Genomic DNA, 22,429 nt, shown 5'->3' with positions numbered 1-22,429 from the left:
ACTGCCCATGTCACGTGACCCTTTCCTGCGGATGCCGTAGGACGGCGGGTGTCGAGGGGAGGGGGGGGGGGGAGGGGGAGGGGCTACGGAGTGCAGGTTGCCTCTCTCTTTTCTCTTCCCCCCCCCCCCCCTCCCCCCCACCCACCCACTCACCCGCACCACAACAAAAAAAAAAAACCTCCGGAGCTAAAGCGCCTCCTCACACGCATAGTGAAGCACTCCGTCGGCAAACGTCAGCGCCCGCACGCGTGGCGGCTTTGAGGTCGCCATCGGAGGTGCACCGGGCGCCGGCAATCGCAAAGAGCGTGGCGGCGACAGCTCATACATGATGGGGGCAAACACGGTCGTAGCTCCCCCGTCCTCAGCGTCGCTGCCCTGCGCGCTGGAGCCCAGACAATCGGGCATCTTTGTGCCTCCATCAAGGACGACACACGTGCCGCCAGCCGGCAATCGTGCAGGAGCGCTCGCAGATTCTGTGAACGTCGTCTCAAACGGAACGTAAGTCGCGCACAGGGGACTGCGGAGGAAGTCAGCGCAGGGCGCGGGCACCCGCGACGGTGATGGGAGCCACTCCGTTACCACAGGTGCGTTGTGACGCGCTTCGTCGTCCAGAGCTGGCGGTGCCGCTAGCGCCTCCTCGACTGTCCACACCGGTGCCGACGGGTTCCTGCAGTCATACAGCAGCCACCAGCAACTGCCAGATGAGGAGAGTGGTGTGCAACACCCGCCACTGTCACTGCCGTTGGCCTTCGCGGGGGCTGCGTGCGTGGGGCTCCTCTGCCTGTTCGGCTGGTTATACAGGGCCGTCACAAGATATGAGTGGCCGCTGCCACTAATGGTGGACGGTGTCTGGGGGACTGCAGTTTCCACGAACGAGGGCTCCTCCACCACAGCCGTCACACAACAGTCGGAGGACCACCGAGGCAGGGAGGTGGTTGCGGGTGCGAAATGAGCAGCGCGTGTGCCACCGCCCCCACCCGCCAGCCACGGTGGCAACTCAAAGAAGACTACTGGTGTGACTGTCGCGGCAGTGTAAAGGCCGACGTGGCGACGGAAAGCGGCGGCAAAGACGAGCCCCAGCGGCCCCGTCTCCGGGTGATTCGCCCGCTGGTGCGGTGAGGCGTGCTCGTGGACAGGCGGCAGGCGCCGCCGCACGTCGAACAGTCGTGGTGTGCGCCGTGTGGTGTGGCTGAGCTCTTCGGAACAACACGCAGTGGCATCGTTACCGCCGCCGTCCAACGCGCCTTCGTCATCTCCTGGCGGTGTTGCCAACGGCACCCGCCACGCTGACTCGCGTTGCACTGAAGCCAACCATACGCTACTACACGGACGCCTTGAGGAGCGCCCTGCGGCGGCAACACCACTACCCACGTAAATGTCATCCGCGCGCTGACAGAGAACGTAGATGTCTGTGAGATCACCACCACCACCACCACCGCTGGTGGTGAAGCTTGATGCATAGCTACACGGCAGGATTGCTTCAACTGCCCTCCAAGCACGTGCAGCCGGTGGGGCACGACCCATGTGGGACTGCTGCCTAAGCGCCGTAATCTTGTCGAGGCTGCTGTGGTGTTCGTGGTGCCACCCCAAGGATGAGCCGCTCGCGAGCATCGCCGCCGCCGCTGCTTCCGCTTCCTCCTCAAGGAATATAGTCGACTGCAGCCATGTGGCAGTGGTGTCCTGTGGCGTTGAGGTTGTGTTGAAGGGCGAGGAACGCATGATCGTAACCATGGAGGAGGCATCACCGAGACCCACCACCGCTCCAGCGGCGATATCGTCACTCGCAACCGCCCCATCAATCTCCCCACTGCGAAGGTTCAGGCCTGCGGAGAGCCAGCATGAGGTGGTGAGCTGGCGGTGAGGCTGTGGCAAGACAATGCGTTGCCCAACTTTTCCTCCACTAGCATGGCGGCCACGAGAAGGACCCGTCTTCCACTGCTGCGTCACCACATGAGACTCATCACCTACTCTGTCGCCGGCGTGGGTCGATTGCGCCACGGCAGCGGCACATTCCTCCTGCTGCACAAAGGAGGATATGGGGAGCAGCTGACATTCATGTCGACTGCGGAGCAGCAGCGCTGCGCGGTCAGGTGACGGCTGCACGGATGCCCATTTGGACCCCCGTGGTTCGAGCAGTGGCTGGGGCAAGCGGAGAACACGGGACGGGATGCATGTGGCGCTGTCCATCATTGCGAACCATACAAAGTTACGCGCTACGCGGAAATGGTGGTCGGGGATGTGTCGACTATCGCCTCTTCCCTCTCCCCACCCCCAACGTGGGGTCTTCTCTGCTGCGACCACACACACAGACACACACACCGACACACACACACACAAGCCTTCTCTTCCTTACGGATGAATGCGTAAATGACTGGTGAAAGGAGAGAGACACCCCCCGCCATAATTTTGCGTGCAGCACGGTATGGGAGAGAGGAGGAGGGATAGAGGTGGGAGAGGTGTATGCTTGAAGGACGCTGTGGTAGTAACACATCGCCAAATCATGGCCATCGAAGTGTGTGTGACGAGCCTGCCAAATTTGGGATTGGGGGGGGGGGAGAGAGAGAGGGGCGATGAGCCGTCGAGCGACGAGGTGCCTACGCGTGAGAGAGTACATGTCTTTGGCGTTGGACCCACTAAAAAAAAATGCCCGAAGCGCCGTTCTCAAGGCACAGGTACTGCCCCCCTCTTTTACAGCGAGCTCCGCCCCCCTCCCCCCCCTGCCCAATCCCTCCGGCCGCCGCCAATGATGTCCGCCATAAAAAAAAAGGGAGGGGGGGGGGGGGGGCACGTCCCTAAAGAGAGGAGAAAACGCGTTGGCGTGTGTTGTGGCCCCAGCGCTCCTTCTTTTTTACTTCATCTATTTTTCTTTCCTCGTGTTGCGCAACTCGTGTATAAAACGCAATTACTACTTTCGCTTCTTTTTTTTTTTTCGAAGAGGGAGGGAGGGAGGGCTGGTATATATATGTGAAGAGCTCAGACACACACACATCCCTGCCCCTCTTTCTCTCCCCGCCTTCCTCATCGAGTCGGGCACCACTCTTTTTGTATTGGTGGTGGTGATTTCTTCAACCAACGGATGCAAATCTCTAGACGTGGAGTCATCGCCCCAGGATCACTCCGCGCGTTGTGGGCAGCCCAACCCAGACCTTGAAGCCGTCGTAGGTCACCAACTGCAGCGCCGTCGACGAGCTCACCATCAACAGGCGAGGCACTAAGCCTTTCCACATACCGCGCCATCCGATCTCACGCGTCACTTCGAGAGCACTCTGCAACATACCGTTGAATGCAAGCTTGGCTTTACTATGGCCCATATTGTCACGCCGCACATCCGAGATAGTGTTGGCCAGCAGCGGCGCCGCGTTTGACGTCTGCACACATGTCTTTTGGTTCAATTTGGACAGCACCGTGTCCGCCGGGTGCGACACGATACCGCAAACGACGCCTGCCAGTGCGCCGGCTACAAAACTCACGACCAATTTGTCCACAGCGCTCGGCGCGGCAGTGTCAATGACTCCTGTGTATTGAAAAGTGAATTGCACTCCACTAACAAAGAACTCAAAGGAAGATAACTTGATCACGTTGTGTGGTACCTGCCGGCACCAGAGGGGCACGAGCCCCTTGTAGAACCCGTGCAGACCCTCCGCCTCCCACATACGTGGGAGGGCTATGCGAAGGTGCAGGGGGAAGGACGGTGAGGTTTGCATGCGAATCTTCACTGCTTCCCACGGCGCAAGAAAGAGATCGGCCACCACCTCGGCCAGGAAGCTTGACAGGAGAAAAATGAAGAACTGGTAGGCAACTAGCCCATGCGCTGCCGATGACGGGGGAGAGGTGGAGCCCACTCCCGTAGTAGAAATAGCGGGGCGCACCTCCGCCGTCGTCGTCGTCGTCGTCTCCATCAACACTACCGTTCCTGCAGAGGATGTCAGCATCACGTACTTAAGGACCTCATAGAGAAAAAACTTGGAGGAGGCTTGAAGGGAGTACCCCCATACCGTTGGCAGCCATCCACAAAAGAACAGCGGCAGCGCACGGCTGACAGAGCCGCCTGCTTCGAAGAACATGTGGGTGAAGCCTTGCCTAAAGCCGCAGTACTCGCCCACCTGAATGCGGCACTTGACGACATCGATGGGGGTTAGGAAGAGGTGAATTAATCCAGAGCTGAGGCCCCCGAGAAAGCAGTAGACGAAGTAATGAAAGGAGTACAGGCGCACCACGCCAGTGATGGGGTCAATGCTGTCGGCGGCGGTGCTCTCCCAGAGGTACGTCACAACGATGACCCCCATGAACACCGCAGCGAATACCATGAGGAGGAAATGTTTGAAGCACATACGATCTCGCGCGTTCATGATGGGCGACCCACACGAAGCCGTTGCCTGGCTAATGGTGGCAGCTGAAGTGTACATAAACATTCGTTTGCCTGGATGTGCTGAGTCCGCTGCAGGGAGCACTGCCACAGGCTCATCGCCGACAGCTAGACCTACGACGGGGACTGGATCAGTGGTCGCGAAGCTATGTCCCTCTCCGCCTCCACCAGGCGGGGCGATGGTGCGATTGTGCAGCGTCAAGTGAGCGGACATGGTGAAATGGCAACTCCAAGAACGTGCGCGTATATTCCTTTGGAAGTTGCCTACGTCTCCGATACACGTGCACTCTCACTCGCTACTTCTGCAAACTCCGATGGCGGTGGTGGCGGCAGCGAAAAAAAAAATCAGAGACGAGAGGACAAACCAGATTTACTGCAGAAGTCGAATGTTGCTCAGCTCCCACGGTGTCGTGGTGTGTGGCCAAGGGGGAGGGCTCACACACACACACACACACACACACAGAGAAATGTGCGACACAGGCACACCGAAAGAACCCCCCCTTTTTTTGTGTGTGAAAGTGCGAGATGGGGGTGTGATGAGGGGTTTGTGGGAGGGGAGGGGGACTGGACAAAGGAGGAGGGGTTGGGAGAGGTGAGACTGCAAGCGAAGACGATGCGTGACCATGAACGCATTGGGAGGGAGGGGGGGGGAAGAGCACACGGAGAAAGTCGAGGCCCGGTGGCACAAAGAGGGAGAAGGGATAGGCCAAAGGCAGGAGCCGTTGATGCCGCTGCCTTTCTCCCCTCGGCAAAGAAGACGGAGAGACCGTGACGGAGTCAGGGATGAAGGGGACGGCGTGTGTGGAATAAAGTGAGAGGGACCAAAGACCTTTAGCCCTCCCCAACTGGGAGTGTGTGTCGTCTGTGCCGCCTTTGTCTTGTATTTGTCCAATACACACACACACACACACAGAGAGAGAGAGAAAGAGGAGAGAGAGAGTTTAGATATCTCATGGCACACGTAGGGAACAGGCGGGGTGGGAAGAGGGGGAAAGGGGGGGGGCATTCTGGGGGACTTCTATGGGGGCCTACTTCATGGATTGGTGCTCATCTATACTTTGGGGATGGGATGGGATGGAGGTGGATGAGGGGGGGGTCGTTGGTCTGCGGTAGTGATCTTCTTTGTTTTTATGCAGTTCAGATGCGAAAAGGGAGGGAGGGGGGGGAGGTGCGATGGTATACTCAAAAGAAGAACATGAAAGAGAGAGGGTGGGGGATGGGAGGGGGCGGGGAAACCGAGAAACAAGAAAACATTACGTACACTTCGCTCTTTCGTGAAGGCGGAGTCACACAGCGATGCAGGAGGGGAAAAAAAACGGAACGTGTTACATCCAAACCAGGCAGAGACTTGAAAAGGGAAGGGGGGAGGCAGGCATAGCGACAAGTCATGGATGAGCTGCCTGTCAGTAGTCAAGGCACCGAGAATTGCTGGTTAACAGGGGGGGGGGGAGGGGAGGGGAGAGGGCTGAGAGAGGAGAGGCGTCGCTACCGTTGTTCTTTCGTGACCGCAGCCTTTCTGTCGCCACTGATCAATATCTTCACATGCCCTTCTTCCCTCCCCCCCAAAAAAAAAGAAAACAGCGATATATATATATATATATATACCTTCCTATGGAGTATCGCCTCCATCCACGCACGCACCTCAGCTCGGTGAGTTTTATCTCCTTCCCTTTACTCCGTGACCATGCAAAAAAAAAAAAACGATACAGTGTTTTCCCATGGCTGCACGAAGCACTCATACACGTGAGTGGAAGAGGAGGGGGAGGGGGACGGTAGGCTGAGGAGGAGAACAAAGGGTTGGGAGGGTACAACGGTCCAGTTGATGCGACATGATCCTCTCCTCTCAAGCATACACACACACACACACACACCGTCCGCGCATACGTCACCCCCCCCTCACTTATACGTCAGTGTCTCCGCTTTCGTGCCAGCGGGGATACTGATGTGCGCATCCCTCGACCACTCCTCCCCTTCCATTTTTCTCTTTGTTGCTGGTCCGTCTGTGCAGTCACGAGTACAAAGACGTACAGCAAATGCCAACGTTCCGAATTCGACCAGACGCGGGAAGGGAGGGAAGGAGGAGGGGGAGGGAGCGCCTTTTACGCGGACTTCTTCTTGTCGGACGTGGTCTTGGCGAGCACCTTGCGGCGCTGGGCGAGCATGTAGGAGTACATGACGTAGCTGCCATAGGGGTACACGCCGAGGAGAATGCACCACACAGTGTTGTACCATGAGAAGGTGAAGTTGAGCTTGTTGGGAAGCTCTACCGTCCACGGCTTGTGCCTCTGGATGTAAGGCAGAGCCTTGTACAGGCAGCCAATCTCGCCTGTGATGCCGACCGGGTAGAGAATCATGAAGGCAGAGTAGCGCAGCCATGTCAAAGGTGCACAATTGATCTTGACGAGGTTGGCGCCGTAAAACGCGTAGCGAATGACCTCGCTCAGGCACCAGGCGATCAACATCTGTGCGAAAATTGGACTCTTTGTCGCCTCAGTGTCGCCGATGCGCACAGCGCCGTAGAGCACGATGAGGCGCGACAAGACCTGCAGGAACGTCGTGCCCACTGGGCTGCGCACAAGGCCCAAGGCGGCGTGAAAGATCTCAGCAATGGCGCCGGTCTGTGCGACGCACAGCAGCTGAGCAATCTCGGGATAGACAGATGAAGCGTCTTTACCCTCAGCGAGATGCTTCATTACCTTCACAAGGATCGTGCCCCAGCCGACGCACATGCCCGCGTTGTACGCGAGCAGATACATGTCCTTGATACCCATGGGTGGTGCGAGTGTGTAGGCTTACTTATTGATCACTGTAACAGGCACCGGCAGGGAGGAATAAACGAGCGCACAAAGGCAAAAAAAACCGTAGTCACTTGGTGCGGTTGTGGTGGTGGTTGTTGTGGTGGTGGATGCTGCTCGGTGTGTGTGCGTGCGTGTGTTGTTTGGGAAGAGATGATAGTGATCGAAGAGTCAGAGACATCTGTGCACACCAAAGTGGAGAACCACACGTCACAGTTGCACGCAGGGAGAAGTGGGGCAAATACGCACACATCCTTCCAGATACGTTTTCACAGTTGGGAACGCAGAGAGGCGCACCTGGGGGGGGGGGGGAGGCAACGGTGTTCGACTGGTTCTCCACTGCCCAGTGCAAGCTAGCAGAACCACTATATCTACTCCATTAATCACTACATGATCCTTGATGGAGGGAGTGTGTGTGTGTGTGTGCATACGTGTGTACACGGAGCCGCGCACCCCTCCTATTGACTGGGCAGATGCAGTAGTACAGCCCAATAAAAAGGCATGCCTCAGCACACAGTAGACACTTCCCCATATTTGTAATGTTTGCACACCTGCGCACCGGTATGCGTGTGTGCAAGAGAGAGGGAAGGAGGGAGGGGGGGGGCCGCATTTGTTGACGCCACCACCCCCTTCTCTCTCAATCGTAGGGCAACGCTGCTTCAACCTCGTATAAAACATAATGCACATAAACAACTCCCCCCCCATCCTAGAGAGCGCGTGCTGCACATCAAACATCGCCCATTACTAAAGGCGTCGTCGCTTGTGCCTCTTAACACCGCCACTCCCACTGTCGATGCCCATCATGTCCCCTACGAGAGCTTGCCAGTCATCTGCATCCTTGGCAATCTTGTCCGCCACTAACTGTCGCTGCTGCGCGACCCGCTCGCGCTTCAGCCGCGCCTGCTCCGCGCGTCGCGCCGCCTTCTCTTCCTCTGTCTTCGGGCGGTGGCGCAGCTGGGAGTAGAACTTGCCGACACGCACGTGGGACAGCGGCACCGTCACGGTGATGGCGGTGGGGGCTGTCCGTGCTGAGGGTGAAGCGGAGTCCGCTGTGGAGGTAGACGGTGTCACCGGGACCTTTACAAGCACTGTCTCCTCCAGCGTCAGCCGATCCACGACACCCTCCACATACCGCCCGGTTTGAGGATCAATTACGTGGCAGCTTACCCCACTTTGGATGTCACTGGTGGATGCACTTGGCTGCCAGGGCCGCAGCGCTTCGCTGTACACCACCTCTTCCACATTGTGGCCCAGGATCCACGCCTTGTATTGCACCCGGTCCACATCCTTGAGCGGTGGCACGATGCCAGTAATCACGCACGGGTACCAATCGCGTTCGTCGAAGAGCACCTCGTATGGCGCCGGACGCAGCGCGGGCGACGACGACGACGACGTTGCGGGTGTGCTCGGTGGGGGATAAATGATGGTGATCAGCACCTCACCGGTTTCGGGCGACCTTTCCACTTTCTTCATGAGACCCGGGGTGACCTGGATCGTCTCCTCCTCATTCAGGAGCTGGGCGAGGGTGCGCAGCTGCACCTCCACCTCCTCCACTAGTGCCGCCATCTGCTCCGCATCCTCGCCGTCGTTGTCACCGTCGGCTGAGGCAAGAATGTCATCGAGACCCTCCACAAGCTCACGATAACTTGCGATGCGCTCCTCACGGGTCATGAGCCGCACATCTTCTTCGCCCGCTGCCTCGTTCATCTCTGCGAGGGAATCAAGGCGACGGGTGAAATGACCGAGTCGAGATGTCGATGGACGGACAAACGAACAAACAAACGAACGGGATGCCTCCCCTGAGAGGTACACACTTTGTGTGCGTGCGTGTGTGTGTCTGTCGGGTAAAGGGGGGGGGGAGTCTGTGGAAAAGGGTGAACGTTGGCACTACACGTTTTGTCCTTCTTAGATATAAATCATGTGAAGCAAACGTCTTGCCAATGGGGCGTTGGCGGTGGCGACAGCGTAACGGGTGGACGAATGCAACGCAGACAGGGGGTGGGGAGAGGGGTAGTTGAGACGAAGCTTGGTGGGATGAAAAAAGGCAGTGCAGCGAAGAGGCGCGAGGACGCATGGGAGGAAGGGGGTGAGAGGTCCACTGATGGTTCGCTGAGAGAAGTAGCGTTGGTGATGGAAAGGGAGGGGAAGAGGGGGCGCGAGGTGCACAGTCCCTCCCTCAGTCCTTCCTCCGCCCTCCCCCCCCTCCCCCGGACATCTCGAGATACCCACCACTTCTTTGGACTGGTGGTTCCCCTCACGAGTCACATGATGGTGTGCGTGTGTGTGTGTGTGTGTTCCCTTGGGCGATTCAAAACGCAAAGCAACTAAGCGGGAAAAAAACGTATAGAGGTGAAACACTTTTTTTTTCTTTGGTGATGGTCATCAATGCCGCATACATATATTTGGTACATGTGTTCTCTCTGCCTGCCTGCCTGCCTGTCTGTGTGTGTGAGTGGGTGGGTGGGTGTATGTTCACTTGTAGAGAGAGGGGCACCCAAGTGGACAGGAGGTGAAAGGTAGCACCGCCGAGGGGGGGGGAGGGAGGGGAGGGGAGGGGGGGGGGGGAACGTTTACGACAGGGAAAAGCCGGTTCCAGTTGACGACATACATCAATCGGTGGGTGATCGTGCACGCCTTGCCACTCTCACACCGCTCGGCAGCGGTGTTGCATGTTCGATTGCTATCCCCCTTGCCACATCTCACACGCATCCGGCTAGCGCCACTTACCCGTTCTCCTCCCCTCCCCTTGATTGCTTTTGTTGCTCACCTGTCCGCCTCCTCGCCCTCGTTGGCATCTTCGTAGTCGCCGCCGCTGTCGTCGTCATCGTCGTTGCCATCGCCATCGCCATCGCCGCCGCTGGCGCCGTCGTCGTCGTCGTCGTTGTTGTTTGCATGATCCTCCTCACCCTCCTCGAATTCCTCAGCAAGCCCCTCGGCTGCAAGCAATCGCTGTAGACGGAGATCCTCTCGGCGGCTCAGGTACGCCTCTTTCCGGCTCCGGAGACGCTCCTCCAGTACAACAAAAAAGGCTTCCTCGTCAGCGCGTGTCGCTTTGTGCGCCGCTACAGCCCTCTCCAAAACATCGAATGTAGTATGCGACTCGTTTGCGGCGGCCATTAGGGCCGGTGTCAGAGCCGCCAGCACCTTTGCATCACCAAACGCCGGGTGCGGATCCAGCGCGGTGCCGTCAACTGTGACCGCCTTCAGCCCAGCAGTGCTGTCGACACCGTGCTCCACGAGAAAGCGCACCATATCATGCGCACGAGCCAACACGGCCCAGTGGAGAGGCGTACCAGCAAAGCGGCTGCGCTTGCTCGGCTGCCACCGCACCTGCAGGGGCACTACACTCTCGGAGGCTTCTGCAGCATCACCACCAGCACCAGCAGAGAGAGCAGCCGGCGCCTCACGACACGAGAAGAGAATGCCGTAAAGCGTCATGTCCACCGGTGGCGTTGTGCTCATACGCAGTAGCCCATGTCGCTGGAGGTGATCGGCTACGCTGTCACGGTGCAGCTGGTGGGCAAGAAGGCGCTTGTAGAGGGAGATGTCGCGCTGCTGCGCCTCCCGATCCGCCTCCGCCGCCTCCGCTGCCTCCTCGTCGAGTAGCGCGGCATCGTCGTCGTCTGGTCTGTATGAGCCAACACCCCCCTCCTGATCGGTGCCTTCACCGCCGGCTTCTGCATCAAGGGCGAAGTCCTTCATGACGCTGACCAGCGCAGGGTGCGCCATTAGCTTCTCCATTGCTTCTTCTCCCAAAAGATCCTCCATATCGCTCTCCTCGTCACCCTGATCCCCTGCCTCACCATCCCCGACGTCTTCCCAGCGGGCAAGTGCGTCCCGCGCCGCAGCGCTTGTGTTGACTGAAAATGGTGAGTGCCACCGTCCGCCGTAGACGCCAGCCGCCGTCACGAGTTGCTGCACGCGGGTGATATCGCCCTCGAAGACAGCCGTGCAGATGTCGCGTGGATGTTTGTTCATTTGGCTGTGAGAAGGAGCAAATTTACTGTGCAGACGGAAAAAAAAGAGAGGAGAAACACACAAACGGGGGGGAGAGGGGGAGAGGGGGAGGAGGGGAGAGGGGGGGAGATGGCCCAGAAGAAGATCAGTGAATTCCCAGTACGGTAGTGCGTGGATGGCGCGCCTGCGCCGAGTCCGACGAGAGGTCGAAAGAGAGGTGCGGGTCAACATTAAAGAAGGGCAGCAGTGTGTGAGAGAGACAGAGAGAGACAGGGAGAGAGGGGTAGTGGGGGGAAGGTGAGGAAAAAGGGGGGTTCAGGTTTGAGGACGAGATGCCTTCGCACAGACGTACCGAATGAGCGCCTGTGTCTTCGTTGCTTGCCTTTGGATGGGGGGAGGGGGAAGGGGGAAGACACAGTACGGGAGTGGTGACACCAAACTGGCAGAATAAGCAGGGTGTGTGTGTGTGCTTTTCATCACAGGGATCATTCTAGTTGAACAGAGGATGATGCAAGACTATTACGACAGCACTCTGCGGAGACAGAGGGGGGGGAGGGGAAGGGGATATAACGAGGGATGCATATATATATATATATATCCGCGTACCGAGGCATATCCTCCCCTCCCCCCCCCTCTTTTCACGCTCCACCTTCATTTCCGAAGACGCTTCGTAAAAAAAAAGCGTGAGAGGATAGCGGGGATGCCCCAGACTGCCCCGCCCTCCCCTCACTCTGCGCAACCCCCTTACGCGGGTGGTGCCGAGCGCCTTGCGTGCATTGCTCTCCTCATCGCCTCACGTATCGATAAATCCTCAGCCAACGTCAGTCGCTTCTCCATCAGCTCTTGATACCGTGGATCGTCTTCCAGCGGCGAGGTCCAATTCGAGTTCGCTACAGTGCTGTACTTCAGCAGCAGCATACACTTGAGCAGGAGGCCCCCGAAGAAAACAGAGCACATCATATAGGCGATTCGACGCGTCGCATGAAAGCCAAAGGCCTCCTCGTAGGCGGTGAACGGCTTGCAGTACGCACGAGGCATGACTGCGCTCACTCGCACCGGACCCCGAAAGAATGCACCACTGCCTCGTGAGGCGTGTGTGTGTGTGTGTGCGTGTGTGTGTGTGTGTGTGTGTGAAATGAGCGGCACGCAACAAGAGGAGCCGATGAACGTGAAGGAAAAGGTGTGCGGGAGGAGGAGGAGGAGGAGGAGGAGGAGGGGGGGATGTAAGGAGGAAGGCGGTGGGAGCGGGAGGGATGCAGTGAACACGTGAGGCAAGAGAACATGAGCTGTGGTGGGCGAGTGTGCCGACCGTAACTGAGGTCGCACGTGCGAAGAACTCTGTCATTCCGAGTCGGCATTTTCTCTGCACGGTGTATGCAACGGCATGCCCCTCCCCCCACCCACCCTCCCCTTCCCCGGCCACACGAAAATGAAGTTTTTCTGTGTGGATATGCATTTATGGCGTGTGTGTATGTGTGGAGGGGCGGTGGGGGGAAGGGGGGGGGGCGAGAGAGACCAACATCGACACGCAATAAGCAAAAAGAAAGCACAATGGGGAGATTCATTTAGCGGAGTAGTGTAGATAATCTCAGCGGCGGACAAGAGCGCGCATGACGCTAACACACGCACGAATAGAGCCCCCCCCTCTCCCCTACACATGCGCACACATACCCCCTCCCAGACGCGTGAAGCTGCGCAAGACGCGGCGGCCGCCATTCCCTTCCCCCTTTACCGCCTCTCCAGTGTGCGTGCGTGCATGTAGGGGTGGGGGATAGGGAAGAAGGTGCGCGTGTCCTTTTTAGTCCTCACCACTTTAAACTATGCACGTTTCCCTCGTTCAGCATCTCAGCAAACTCCTTCTCGCGGTCGCGAAAGGCGCAACGCCACATCACGTCCCCCAGAGACGGAGCTGCTGCGGCGATAGTGGCATAGGCAAATGGCCGCCATACTGCCTCGGCGCTGTTGTGCAGTGGTGGCGATGGAGATGCGTCACCATGTCGCTCTGTCTTGATGGTGTCGTCTTTGCCGTCTTTTTCTTCGTCGCTTGCATCGTGATTAGCGCCGGCAACCACACAGACGGGCAACGAGCTTGAAATGGCACCAGCGGTGGCCGCAGCAGGATCACCTGCTGCACGGCGCCACTCCATGCACCTCGCGTAGGCATCAATGACGGCATCCAGCACCCTCGAGTGGGGCTGCTGAGCAGGTCGCACCTGTCCTCCACCGTTCAAGCAGCCATCGGGGCATGCCATGAGCTCAATAAAGGTGTAGCTGCGCATCGCAGGGGTACGCTTCTTGAGACCACGCACCACATTCTGAACTTGCTGGAAGCCGTAGCCGATGCAAAACGCCTCGTTTGGTAGAGCGCCGCAGGTGATAATTTGATGATTGTGATTGCGCTTCACTTCGTACACCATGTTGGTGGACGCGCTCTGTGTGGACGACGACGGCGACGAGGAGGGCAGCACCGTCCCCGACCCCTCCACGCGCAGACGATGGGCGATGGCCACTTGATGGTATCCGCCGCTGCCAGCGAGACGTGCCGCCTCACGAGCTGGCACCGAGGCCGAGGAGGTCGCAGCCGGCGGCGATGATGTGGAGACCTCTTCCTCGTTCGATTCTCGTGGCCGTTGGTCCGTATGACTCTTCTGGTAGTCCCCAGCCAAGTCGACGGGGGCAAGCAGATCCGTGTCTAGGCGTCCTCGCCACGGAAGGCTTGAGTCCATCTCCCTCATCCACTCCAGTAGCTCGGCCGTGCTCAGAACACAGTCCGTGTAGAAGATCGGTGGGTCCGTTGCGTTGGTGGTTCGGTCCATCGTGGGTGATGCCATAAAATCCCGTGCTGCCTCTAGCTTTCGGTCAAAGCAGGGCTGAATGGAGATGTGATACATGTCGGGTGCAACCGTGCGCTTCGCATAGCTGCCGGCGATACCCTGCGCAGACATGACAGGGCAGAGGTGCGGCAACAGGGCAGAGCCTTGTTTCTCACAGTAGCACACCCAGCCTGGACATGCGGAGACAATCAGGGGAAGCGGCCCTACCTCAGCACTGCCGCTGTTGCGACAACGCCGGTTGTACTCCTGGGCTGTCAACTCCGCAGATAGTTGCTCCGCCCACTCAAGATCGATCACATAGATTTGCGGTTCTGACAGAGGGAATGCCAATGGTGCGGCATCCATCGTTGCTGCCAGCGGGGCGCCCTTCGCTTCCTCCTCGTACCCCCCGGCATCACGCGGTGACCCAGCGGCAGCGCCCTCGGCGTTCCGTGCGGCGTCCTGCAGGGCGGCGGTGCTGAGCGTGGCTCGCACAAAGCCAGCTATCAACTCGTACACGGAAGCTGTGGACATGTGAAGGTAGGCGGCCAGAGAGGCGCAGGACTGGGAGCTGATGCTCACTAGCCGTGGACGAGAGGTGCACCCTGTCGCTGTCCTTGACGACGACGAAAGCGATTTGAGGAGAGCAGACACAATCTCGTGGCGGCTCTGCGCGTTGACCAGCACGGTTTCTGCGGTTGTCACACACCCACTGCATGCCAGGCAGTCCTGCAGGCTTATTTTCACCACATCCGCGTACTGGGCGGTGGCAGCGCCTCCCGGGCTGAGTGATGATGGCGCGACATTGCCGCCGCGCCTCATGCCGACAGCTCCCCTTGTCGATGTCGTTGAGTCAGAAAGGTCGGCGGTACCGCTGCCGCCGCCGGAGATCAGGCTAGGCTTGATGCAGGCCGCTGATGGGGCTATGTAGTCCATCCCCGCCAGTGTGAGGGATGGCGAAAAGGCATCATGATGCGATGTCATAGGATCTCTCAGCCAGAAGCTCTCTGCTGGGCAAGGGATGGGGAGCTGCGTCAGCCTTTTTTTTTTGATGTTTTTCCTGCAGGGTGTGGAGGGAGAAGGGGATATATATATATATATACATATATATATATACACGCACACACATATATATGTGTGTATACAACAGGAGGAAAAAGAGTAGGGAGAGGGAGAGAGGCAAAGAAAAGCGGAGTGGCAACCACTGGCACCAACAACACAGGTTCAGAGTACGGGCGCAGTAAAAAGAGCTGCAAAAGGGCCAGCCAAGGGGAGAGGAGATCTCTGTGCCCATTCCACCTCACTTGTGTGTCAACCTTACGACCATCTCCTACCGTTACTATTTCTTTTTTTGTTGCCGCTCAGGGAATCCTTGTTTTTTTTTTTAGCGTGTGGCCCTCTGAGTTTGACGCCGCACAGAAAAAATGCGGCGTGCAGAGATGTATACCACAGACACACAGACAAAGCCATTGTGGATGAGTGTGTATGTGTGAGAGATGCTGCTTCTATCCAAAGGGCTGATGATAATGATGATGATGATGGTGAGGGGGGGGAAGGGGGGTAATCATAATAATAAACAACACGACTGACGAGCCACGTATGTGGGATGGGTGCGGAGATACAAAGTGTGGGTCGTGGAGTACAAGAGCGGTGAGATGAAAAACGGAAAGACGGCATCCGAAGCCAGGGAAGGGGTGGGTGGGTGGGGAGGGAGAGAGATGCGCAAAACCACTGACAGAAATAACGCGCCACCGCCACCATCCTCACTTCCCTTTCCCATCGAAAGACGAGAAAAAAAAACAGCAACGAAGCAACACAACAACACAAATGGAGGGCGGCTGAGGGGTGGAGGAAGAGGCAAGAAGGGAGGGGATGGAGTGGGGATGGGGGGGAGGGGGGATACCACATGGTGCTGCCACAAATCGTCCACACTCCCGACGCTGACAGAGAGACGGCGTACTCTTTCCCCAGGGCCGCCAGCACCGACCTCCCCCCTGTTCGTCTCTATAGAAAAAAAAGAGGAGGAACGATATTAGCGAAACACCGAAGGAGTTCACGCACCGCACCGGTCCCGAAAAGATGAAAAGGGAAAAAAAGTAAAAGATGACAGACAGCCCCCCCCCTCCCCCCCTCCCCCGGGAACAGAGAAACAACAACTCATAAACACCACACACACACACACACACATATACAAGCTCAGACACACACTGGCACAAAGTGTGTATTGCATGATACAATAAAAGACAGAAGACACTGTGAATTCGACTGCGCTCCCCCTCCCCCCCCCGCCCCATTCACTCACTCACTCACTTCATCACCAGTCGCATAACAATAAATGTGAGTTCAATGCCACACTCATCCACTACAGGGCTCTCTCAAAAGGCGCATCGCGTAGTGCGGAGCAGCGGTGGCAACACACAAACACACACACGTTGCAGTCATGCAGACTCAGTCGTCACCGCCTGGCCTTTGCATTACAGCTGCCTTTCTTACACCGGGCACCTTCGTCGTGTATCCCCCCCCCACCCCCCGGGGGGATGGGGGGAAGGGAGGGGAGAGTGTCCGCCTATCCCGCCACATGGATGTGGTGTTAGTGTCTTCTCAGGGTTATCGATGGTCTCCACGTAACGCCCTCCGGGGTCTGGCCACCGACGTGGGTAGAGAGATGTATTCGCTCTGTTATCGCAACGCCGTGGGGTTCCCTGGGAGGGCGTTGACCACCAGAAGTGGTTCGACATTGGCAGGGTGTGGGGGTTGGGGAGAGGGGGGGGGGGGGGGGGGGGAGAGGCTGCTTGGCTGTCCCACAAGGTGAAGTAGCGAGTCATCCCCTCATTCTCCCCTCTCCCTCTCCCTCTCTCCCCCCCCCCCAAAAAAAAAAACTGAGAAAGGGATACAAATAAAAATTGAGGAGCAAATGAACTTGAAAAACGAACAAAAAAAAACACACAGGGGAGAACGCCATTGAATGTGGAGACCTGGCAGGAGGGATGCCCACACGTACACACCGTGTGTGCGCGCATCGCCCACTGGCACGGGGCAGTCGAATGTACCCAAGCAAAGCTCAAAACTGGGGATGGGGAGAAGAGGGAAGAGGGAAAAGAAGTTGTGTGCCAAGAAATCGACCAGTGCAGTACGAGAGAGAGGAGGACTAAAGGAAAACGAAACGGGATAAGAAAACGGCACAGGAAGAGAGAGAGAGTGGGGAGGGGGGGAGGGGGGGGGGAGAGAGCAAACACATTAGAAGCGACAACAACAACACGAGAAACAATACAAAAAAAAACCCGAAAGAGCGTAAAATCTGCGGCATGGCATTCAAAAGTAAGCGAAAACATAGCACGACCCGATCTTGTGTGATCTTTGGGCCCCCTTCGTGTCCCCCTGTCCCCAACCTCCTCCCACGTCACGTCACGTCACGTGCCATATTCTTGCACACACCTCTGCCGGGGGTAATAATACCCATCGCCAACTTTAAAACAAAACAAAAGGAACGCCAACAACGAGCGGATCATCAAACGCCTTCCTCTATTCTCTCATGCACTGAGGAGGCCTCATTCTCATCCTCATCATCATCATCATCCTCATCATCTCTCTTCTAGACCCTTTCACCCACACCATCTCGGATGGGGGGTGGGGTGTGCGACAAACGCAATCTCCTCCCCCTCCTCCCTCCATAAAAGAAAAAAAATGGGGACAGACAAGCAGGAATGGGGGGAACACAAGAGAACATCCATCCATATGAGTTTAGTCACACACACACACACACGTACACACATCCACGACTTGAAATATATAAAACAAAGCAGAAAGTGATAAAGAGGGGAGAGAGATTGTGTGTGTGTGTGTGTGTGTGTGTGTGTGTAGGGGATGGGAGGAGGGAGGAGGAGGGGGGAGGAGGGGGGAGGAGAGAAGGAAGTCAAAGGCGTATGAGCACCTTCAGAAATAAGTTTGTTCCAGAAGCGCTCGGAGACAAACAGTGCGAGGGGTGCAGACGCCACGCAACAAAAATAAATGCGATCAAATAAAAACCAGCAACAAGAAAACAGGCAAACAAAACCCAAACAGGACAAAAAAACAGAGGAATCGTGGAAGGGACACACAAAAAGAAAACACACGAACACACGTGTGTGTGTGTGTGTGCGCGTGTGCGTGTTGGTGTGTGTGTGTGTGTGTTCACGTGAATAGAAATATCCGGATTGCATCTGCATATATGCGCATACATGCGCAGAAACAAAACAAAAAATGAAACCTGATGTGTCTTAGTTTTACGGCCCCCCTCCCACACACTTTTCTGCATGTCTTCACCATGGTACCGCGCTGTTTTCAATGGGAGGCAGGGGGTGCGAGAAAAGCGAGTGGACTGTTGTGGGAGGAGGTGACACAAAGACTGGCATCCACACAACAAAACCTCAATGGGGATAATACATTGAGCGTGCATGCAACAACCTATTCAACACCAGTGCCCAACACAAGTTCCTTATCCCTGTAGTCTATCTGGATTCTTTTTGCCCTGCTTTGACGTCACCACTCAGCGTTGCGCGAGAGAATGAAGGCCGGTCATCATAGGCCTGGGAAGCTCCACCGCACCAACAACTTTGGCAATGTCACCAGCGTCGCTGTCCTCCTGTCCGCATTTGTGTGGGCGATGTCTGGCGCACTCCCTCCCATCCCCGCAGGATTTCACCCACCGAAACTCGAGGCACGGCAGATGATGCCCATCACAAGAGGAGATGTTCATTCCAATGTAGTAGGTGGTGGTGGTGGTGGTGATGGTGGTGGTGACGGCGGCTGCCGTGCTCATCACCTCGCCACCTCTGATAATGGGAAGATCGCTGATGCTCGTATTGGGCGGGAGGGCTCGCTAGTTCGCTCTCTCGTTGCCGTCATTCACATAGACCAGCGCGCTGCTCGGTTGAGCGGAAAACTCCTTGCGAGCGCTCTTTTTTTCGTGAACAAGTCCTTTGCAGCGACCGGCCACCTTCTCTAGTCGCCGGCTCCGGGACCCCGCCATCGTCGTCGTCGTCGTCTGAGAGGTCGTCGAAAGCGCTTCTGCCGTGCACCGGCGCGCGAGGGCTGTGGTGGTGGTGGTGGTGGTGGTGGTGGTGCGAATGGCTTTCGATCGTGTTGACACTACCACTGCTGGAGGGCTCTTCACCGCCACCGGGTTCCTTGTTCGCTGCTGTGTCGAAGTCAGTGGCACTGCGCCTGTCTGGATGCGTCAGCGTATCGGTGACGGTTGTCGTCACCACCGTTGTGGTTGGGGTGGTGGTCGTCGTCGTGGGTTCATCCCGCTCATCTGAATAGCGGCGTGTTGGGTGTTCCCGATATCTGGCTGAGGACGAACTCCCACTCGTTTGAGTAAGGTTGATCTGCGGGAGGGCACGCCGGCCCCCAACGCCGAGCGGCGAGCCAGGCTCCTCTGCAGCGTCCTCGCCGCTTTCGTCGTCTTCAAGGCTGTCGGCAGTCTCAAACCCGCGCCAGGGAGTGGCCCCATCCTCGGCCCTCTTCACGTGTGGCGTAGCGGGGGTTTCAGTAGGCCAAGCCCAGAATCGCTTCGCTGTGGAAAGAGCAGCAAATGGTCGCGGTACAGGGTGGCCTGGGAAGCCCTCCTGCTGGTGCTGCTGCTCGAGTGGTTCATCAAACGCAGACGCCTCATGTTTTGCTGTCGACTTGGCGGAAGTGGCCGTCGACGATGTGAGGGCTGCTGTGAAGATCGTTGGGTCACACTCCTTCGTTGGTTTGCTCGCCAGAAACAGCGGAGATGGCTGTCCAGGCAGGTGGGGTGGGGCTTGGGGTCCGAGGCTCTGTGAGGGGGCGCCGTGCACCTTGCTGCTGGTGCGGCTGCTGGTGGAGCGGTTTGAAACGCAGTGGCACCCACTCAGCGGCGGCGGTGTGCCCTGCAGCTGATCCACCATGGGGTGTGGAGGCGGCGACTGACTAGAGTGGCTAGAATGACTGCTCTGGGTACTGCCCGTTCGCGGTGCGACACCCAGAAGCGAGGGCAGCAGGCAGCAGTTGGGAGAAGATGTGGAGGGAGGGAAACCGGCGCTCGGCTGCTCCTCAACCTCCTCCTCTTGTGGTGACCGGCCATGAAAGAAATCATCGGTTGGTGTGAACTCGGAGAGGCACTCGTGGAACGCCAGGTTCAGCGAAACGCAGCTCCGCCGCTCCGTCACAAATCTCAACGCGTCTTCGTAGCTGCGATGCTCGGACGCCATGAGGTAGGCCACCACAATGGCGGCGCTGCGGGAGATGCCACGACGGCAATGGACCAGAACACGAGAGTGATCATTGCGCGCGCGTTCAATAAAGCGAAACGCCTTCAGAAAGTGTTCGGAGACGTCCTGGGTGTGGGAGTCGCTCATCGGGATCCATTCTGAGACGATATCATTGCGTTGCGCAATCCTATCGGCATCCTCCATCGGCGCCACTTCCTTGGCGACGTTCAAAACGTAGCGGATCCGGTGGGCCTTGAGTAAAGCCATATCGGATGCGTCCCTCCATGAGCCCACCGCCAGTAATGAATTGACGACGGTCATGGGGTAGGATTGGGCCGCATTGCAAGGCAACACCTCATCAAGGAAACTATTTTGGGCCTCCTGGACAACCTTTAGATCAAACGCCGGAGCGGTCAGGTCCTGCAAGCGTCGCTTATACTTCGACAAGCGGGAGCCAGATAAGGAGCCGTTGCCCTCCACGGTGGTCGCAGCGGACCTGCTGCCTACCGAACTCTCGTTGTAGGCGACGGACAACGACGTCACTGGCACACTATCACTGCGGATGGTCAGCTGTGATACAGTTGAGTCAGGGATTACGATGGTGCTTGGAGCCGACGGGATCGTACGTCGGTCAAACGAGGTACCCAGCGCGTCGAAGTTATCGCGTGAGCTGCTGGTCAAGAAGCTCGAATTATGGCCATCTGTGCATCCCGTCTCAGCGCTTACCGTGGTGACCGCAGAAAGTGCGTACACGGGCGGATAGTCGGGGGGATTATTGGTGGTGCACTCCTCAAGGCGCAGCTCCTTTTTCTGCGGCCCCCCGCTCTCGCCGCCCGTCTCAGACGCACACAGCGACGTATAAGTTTCCTCAAAATGCTGCCGAGAGGCAAGACGGGCATCCTTAGCGGCGCTCAGGAGAGGCGCAGATGGCTCCGATGAGTGCACATACGGCAATAAGTGACGGCCAGACGGGGTCTCGGCGCAAGGCGAGGAGCTCTTCGACGATTTTTGGTTCCATCGCTTTACTGCTGAGCCGTCCGCGTCAGGCAGGCCTTCATCACACACCTTTGCCGAGAGCTGCGGCGTGGGCTGCAACGGCGTCTGCGGCTGCGACTGCGCTGAGAAACGCGCATGGGTGCTGCTGTAGCCCTCAAGGCCACCACCGAAAGCAGAAGCTCGGTCCTCGTTGTGTGGGGAGTGAGGGGAGTGGAGTTGCGGCGACAGCGTCGCGGACGGTTCCTCCGGTGACGGAGACGCCATCCACCTTACCCTGAGTTCGTCTGTCTCTTGTAATATGGGGCGAAGTACAAATTGAAAAAAAAAGCTCGCGCGTGTGTGTGTGTGTGTGTAGATGGGGGGAGGGAGGCCGGGGATACTGCTCAGGGTGCGCCTGCACGCTTGAGATTGAATGTGGTGGACACCTCCTCCTCCTCAACAACAAGAGAATAGATATAAAGCTAGAGAAGCTGCACGGGTGTGAAGGGGCCTCACAGAGGAAGGAGGAAGGGGGGGAGAGGGAGAGGGAGAGGGGGGCTGCAACGACGCAAACACACACACACACACACACACACAAAGTCAGATGAGGCTTTTAGGGTACTTGTGGATGGAGGGAGGAAAGGGGGGGGGGAAGTGCGGGGAAGGGGAAAATGGGGACAGGACGGAGGGGGGGGGGGGGGGAGAGGCACGGTTCTGTGCATGCGCGGGTATGAAGTGGAGGCGCGACAAGCAATGACAAACTGAGGCAGACACACGTATGTATTTATAGAGAGATGAACACACACACACACAGTCATATATACCAATGCAAATATGTATATATATGTGTCTGTGTGTGGATATATATATATATATATGTGTGTGTATATTTGTAGGTATGTGTGCTCTCTTCGCTTTGCCAGCGTGAAGCGAACAAGCAGAGAAATGGGAAGATTGGGGCATGGAAGGAGGAGGAGGAAGAGAAGAGGGGTGTGGCAAAAAAGGACCAGGCACAGAGCGAGGCGACATGTTCAAGCCAGCGTGCATCTCATTGCCATCGTTCCAACGGTTGGGGCAGTGTTTGCCAGCACAGTCGCCTGTCATCGAGGCCGTTACCAGCGATAATCGAGTACACCTCTGCTAAAAGGCCACAGAGCCCCCCCCCCCCCGTGTATATGTAGTGTGCTCGCATTACACTGCCGTGAGCGCCCCCCCCTCCCACCCCCCACGCCCACGAAAGGGCGTACTCGGGGCGCAACGGCAGGTTCGGCTTTGCTGGATGCCCCAAATGCAGCTTCTGGCTGCCGG

At 57.5% G+C, this 22,429-nt stretch overlaps 7 protein-coding genes across 7 annotated transcripts; all 7 read right to left on the bottom strand.

The window, feature by feature from the left end:
* Nucleotides 1-186: 186 nt before the first annotated feature.
* On the bottom strand, nt 187-2,190 carry JKF63_07357 (uncharacterized protein; the record flags this gene model as incomplete). Its single annotated transcript, XM_067903296.1, has 1 exon — nt 187-2,190. One exon carries the CDS (start codon nt 2,188-2,190, stop codon nt 187-189), a length of 2,004 nt encoding a protein of 667 aa, XP_067759606.1.
* Nucleotides 2,191-3,098: 908 nt separating this feature from the next.
* On the bottom strand, nt 3,099-4,580 carry JKF63_07356 (uncharacterized protein; the record flags this gene model as incomplete). The annotated part of the gene is made up of 2 exons (XM_067903295.1): nt 3,099-3,909; nt 3,940-4,580. The coding sequence occupies 2 exons, from the start codon at nt 4,578-4,580 to the stop codon at nt 3,099-3,101; spliced, it is 1,452 nt and encodes a 483-aa protein (XP_067759605.1).
* A 1,885-nt stretch (nt 4,581-6,465) lies between these two features.
* JKF63_07355 (uncharacterized protein) lies at nt 6,466-7,137 on the bottom strand (the record flags this gene model as incomplete). Its single annotated transcript, XM_067903294.1, has 1 exon — nt 6,466-7,137. The coding sequence occupies one exon, from the start codon at nt 7,135-7,137 to the stop codon at nt 6,466-6,468; it is 672 nt and encodes a 223-aa protein (XP_067759604.1).
* A 768-nt stretch (nt 7,138-7,905) lies between these two features.
* On the bottom strand, nt 7,906-8,868 carry JKF63_07354 (uncharacterized protein; the record flags this gene model as incomplete). Its single annotated transcript, XM_067903293.1, has 1 exon — nt 7,906-8,868. The coding sequence occupies one exon, from the start codon at nt 8,866-8,868 to the stop codon at nt 7,906-7,908; it is 963 nt and encodes a 320-aa protein (XP_067759603.1).
* A 1,056-nt stretch (nt 8,869-9,924) lies between these two features.
* JKF63_07353 (uncharacterized protein) lies at nt 9,925-12,156 on the bottom strand (the record flags this gene model as incomplete). The annotated part of the gene is made up of 2 exons (XM_067903292.1): nt 9,925-11,143; nt 11,921-12,156. 2 exons carry the CDS (start codon nt 12,154-12,156, stop codon nt 9,925-9,927), a joined length of 1,455 nt encoding a protein of 484 aa, XP_067759602.1.
* Nucleotides 12,157-12,923: 767 nt separating this feature from the next.
* On the bottom strand, nt 12,924-14,915 carry JKF63_07352 (uncharacterized protein; the record flags this gene model as incomplete). The annotated part of the gene is made up of 1 exon (XM_067903291.1): nt 12,924-14,915. The coding sequence occupies one exon, from the start codon at nt 14,913-14,915 to the stop codon at nt 12,924-12,926; it is 1,992 nt and encodes a 663-aa protein (XP_067759601.1).
* Nucleotides 14,916-18,811: 3,896 nt separating this feature from the next.
* JKF63_07351 (uncharacterized protein) lies at nt 18,812-21,406 on the bottom strand (the record flags this gene model as incomplete). Its single annotated transcript, XM_067903290.1, has 1 exon — nt 18,812-21,406. The coding sequence occupies one exon, from the start codon at nt 21,404-21,406 to the stop codon at nt 18,812-18,814; it is 2,595 nt and encodes an 864-aa protein (XP_067759600.1).
* Nucleotides 21,407-22,429: the final 1,023 nt, after the last annotated feature.

This window comes from Porcisia hertigi, chromosome 5 (assembly GCF_017918235.1).
Source record: "Porcisia hertigi strain C119 chromosome 5, whole genome shotgun sequence".
NCBI classification, from domain to species: domain Eukaryota; phylum Euglenozoa; class Kinetoplastea; order Trypanosomatida; family Trypanosomatidae; genus Porcisia; species Porcisia hertigi.
Note: the sequence above shows the minus strand (reverse complement) of the source record. Positions and strands in the feature narration are given on the sequence as shown.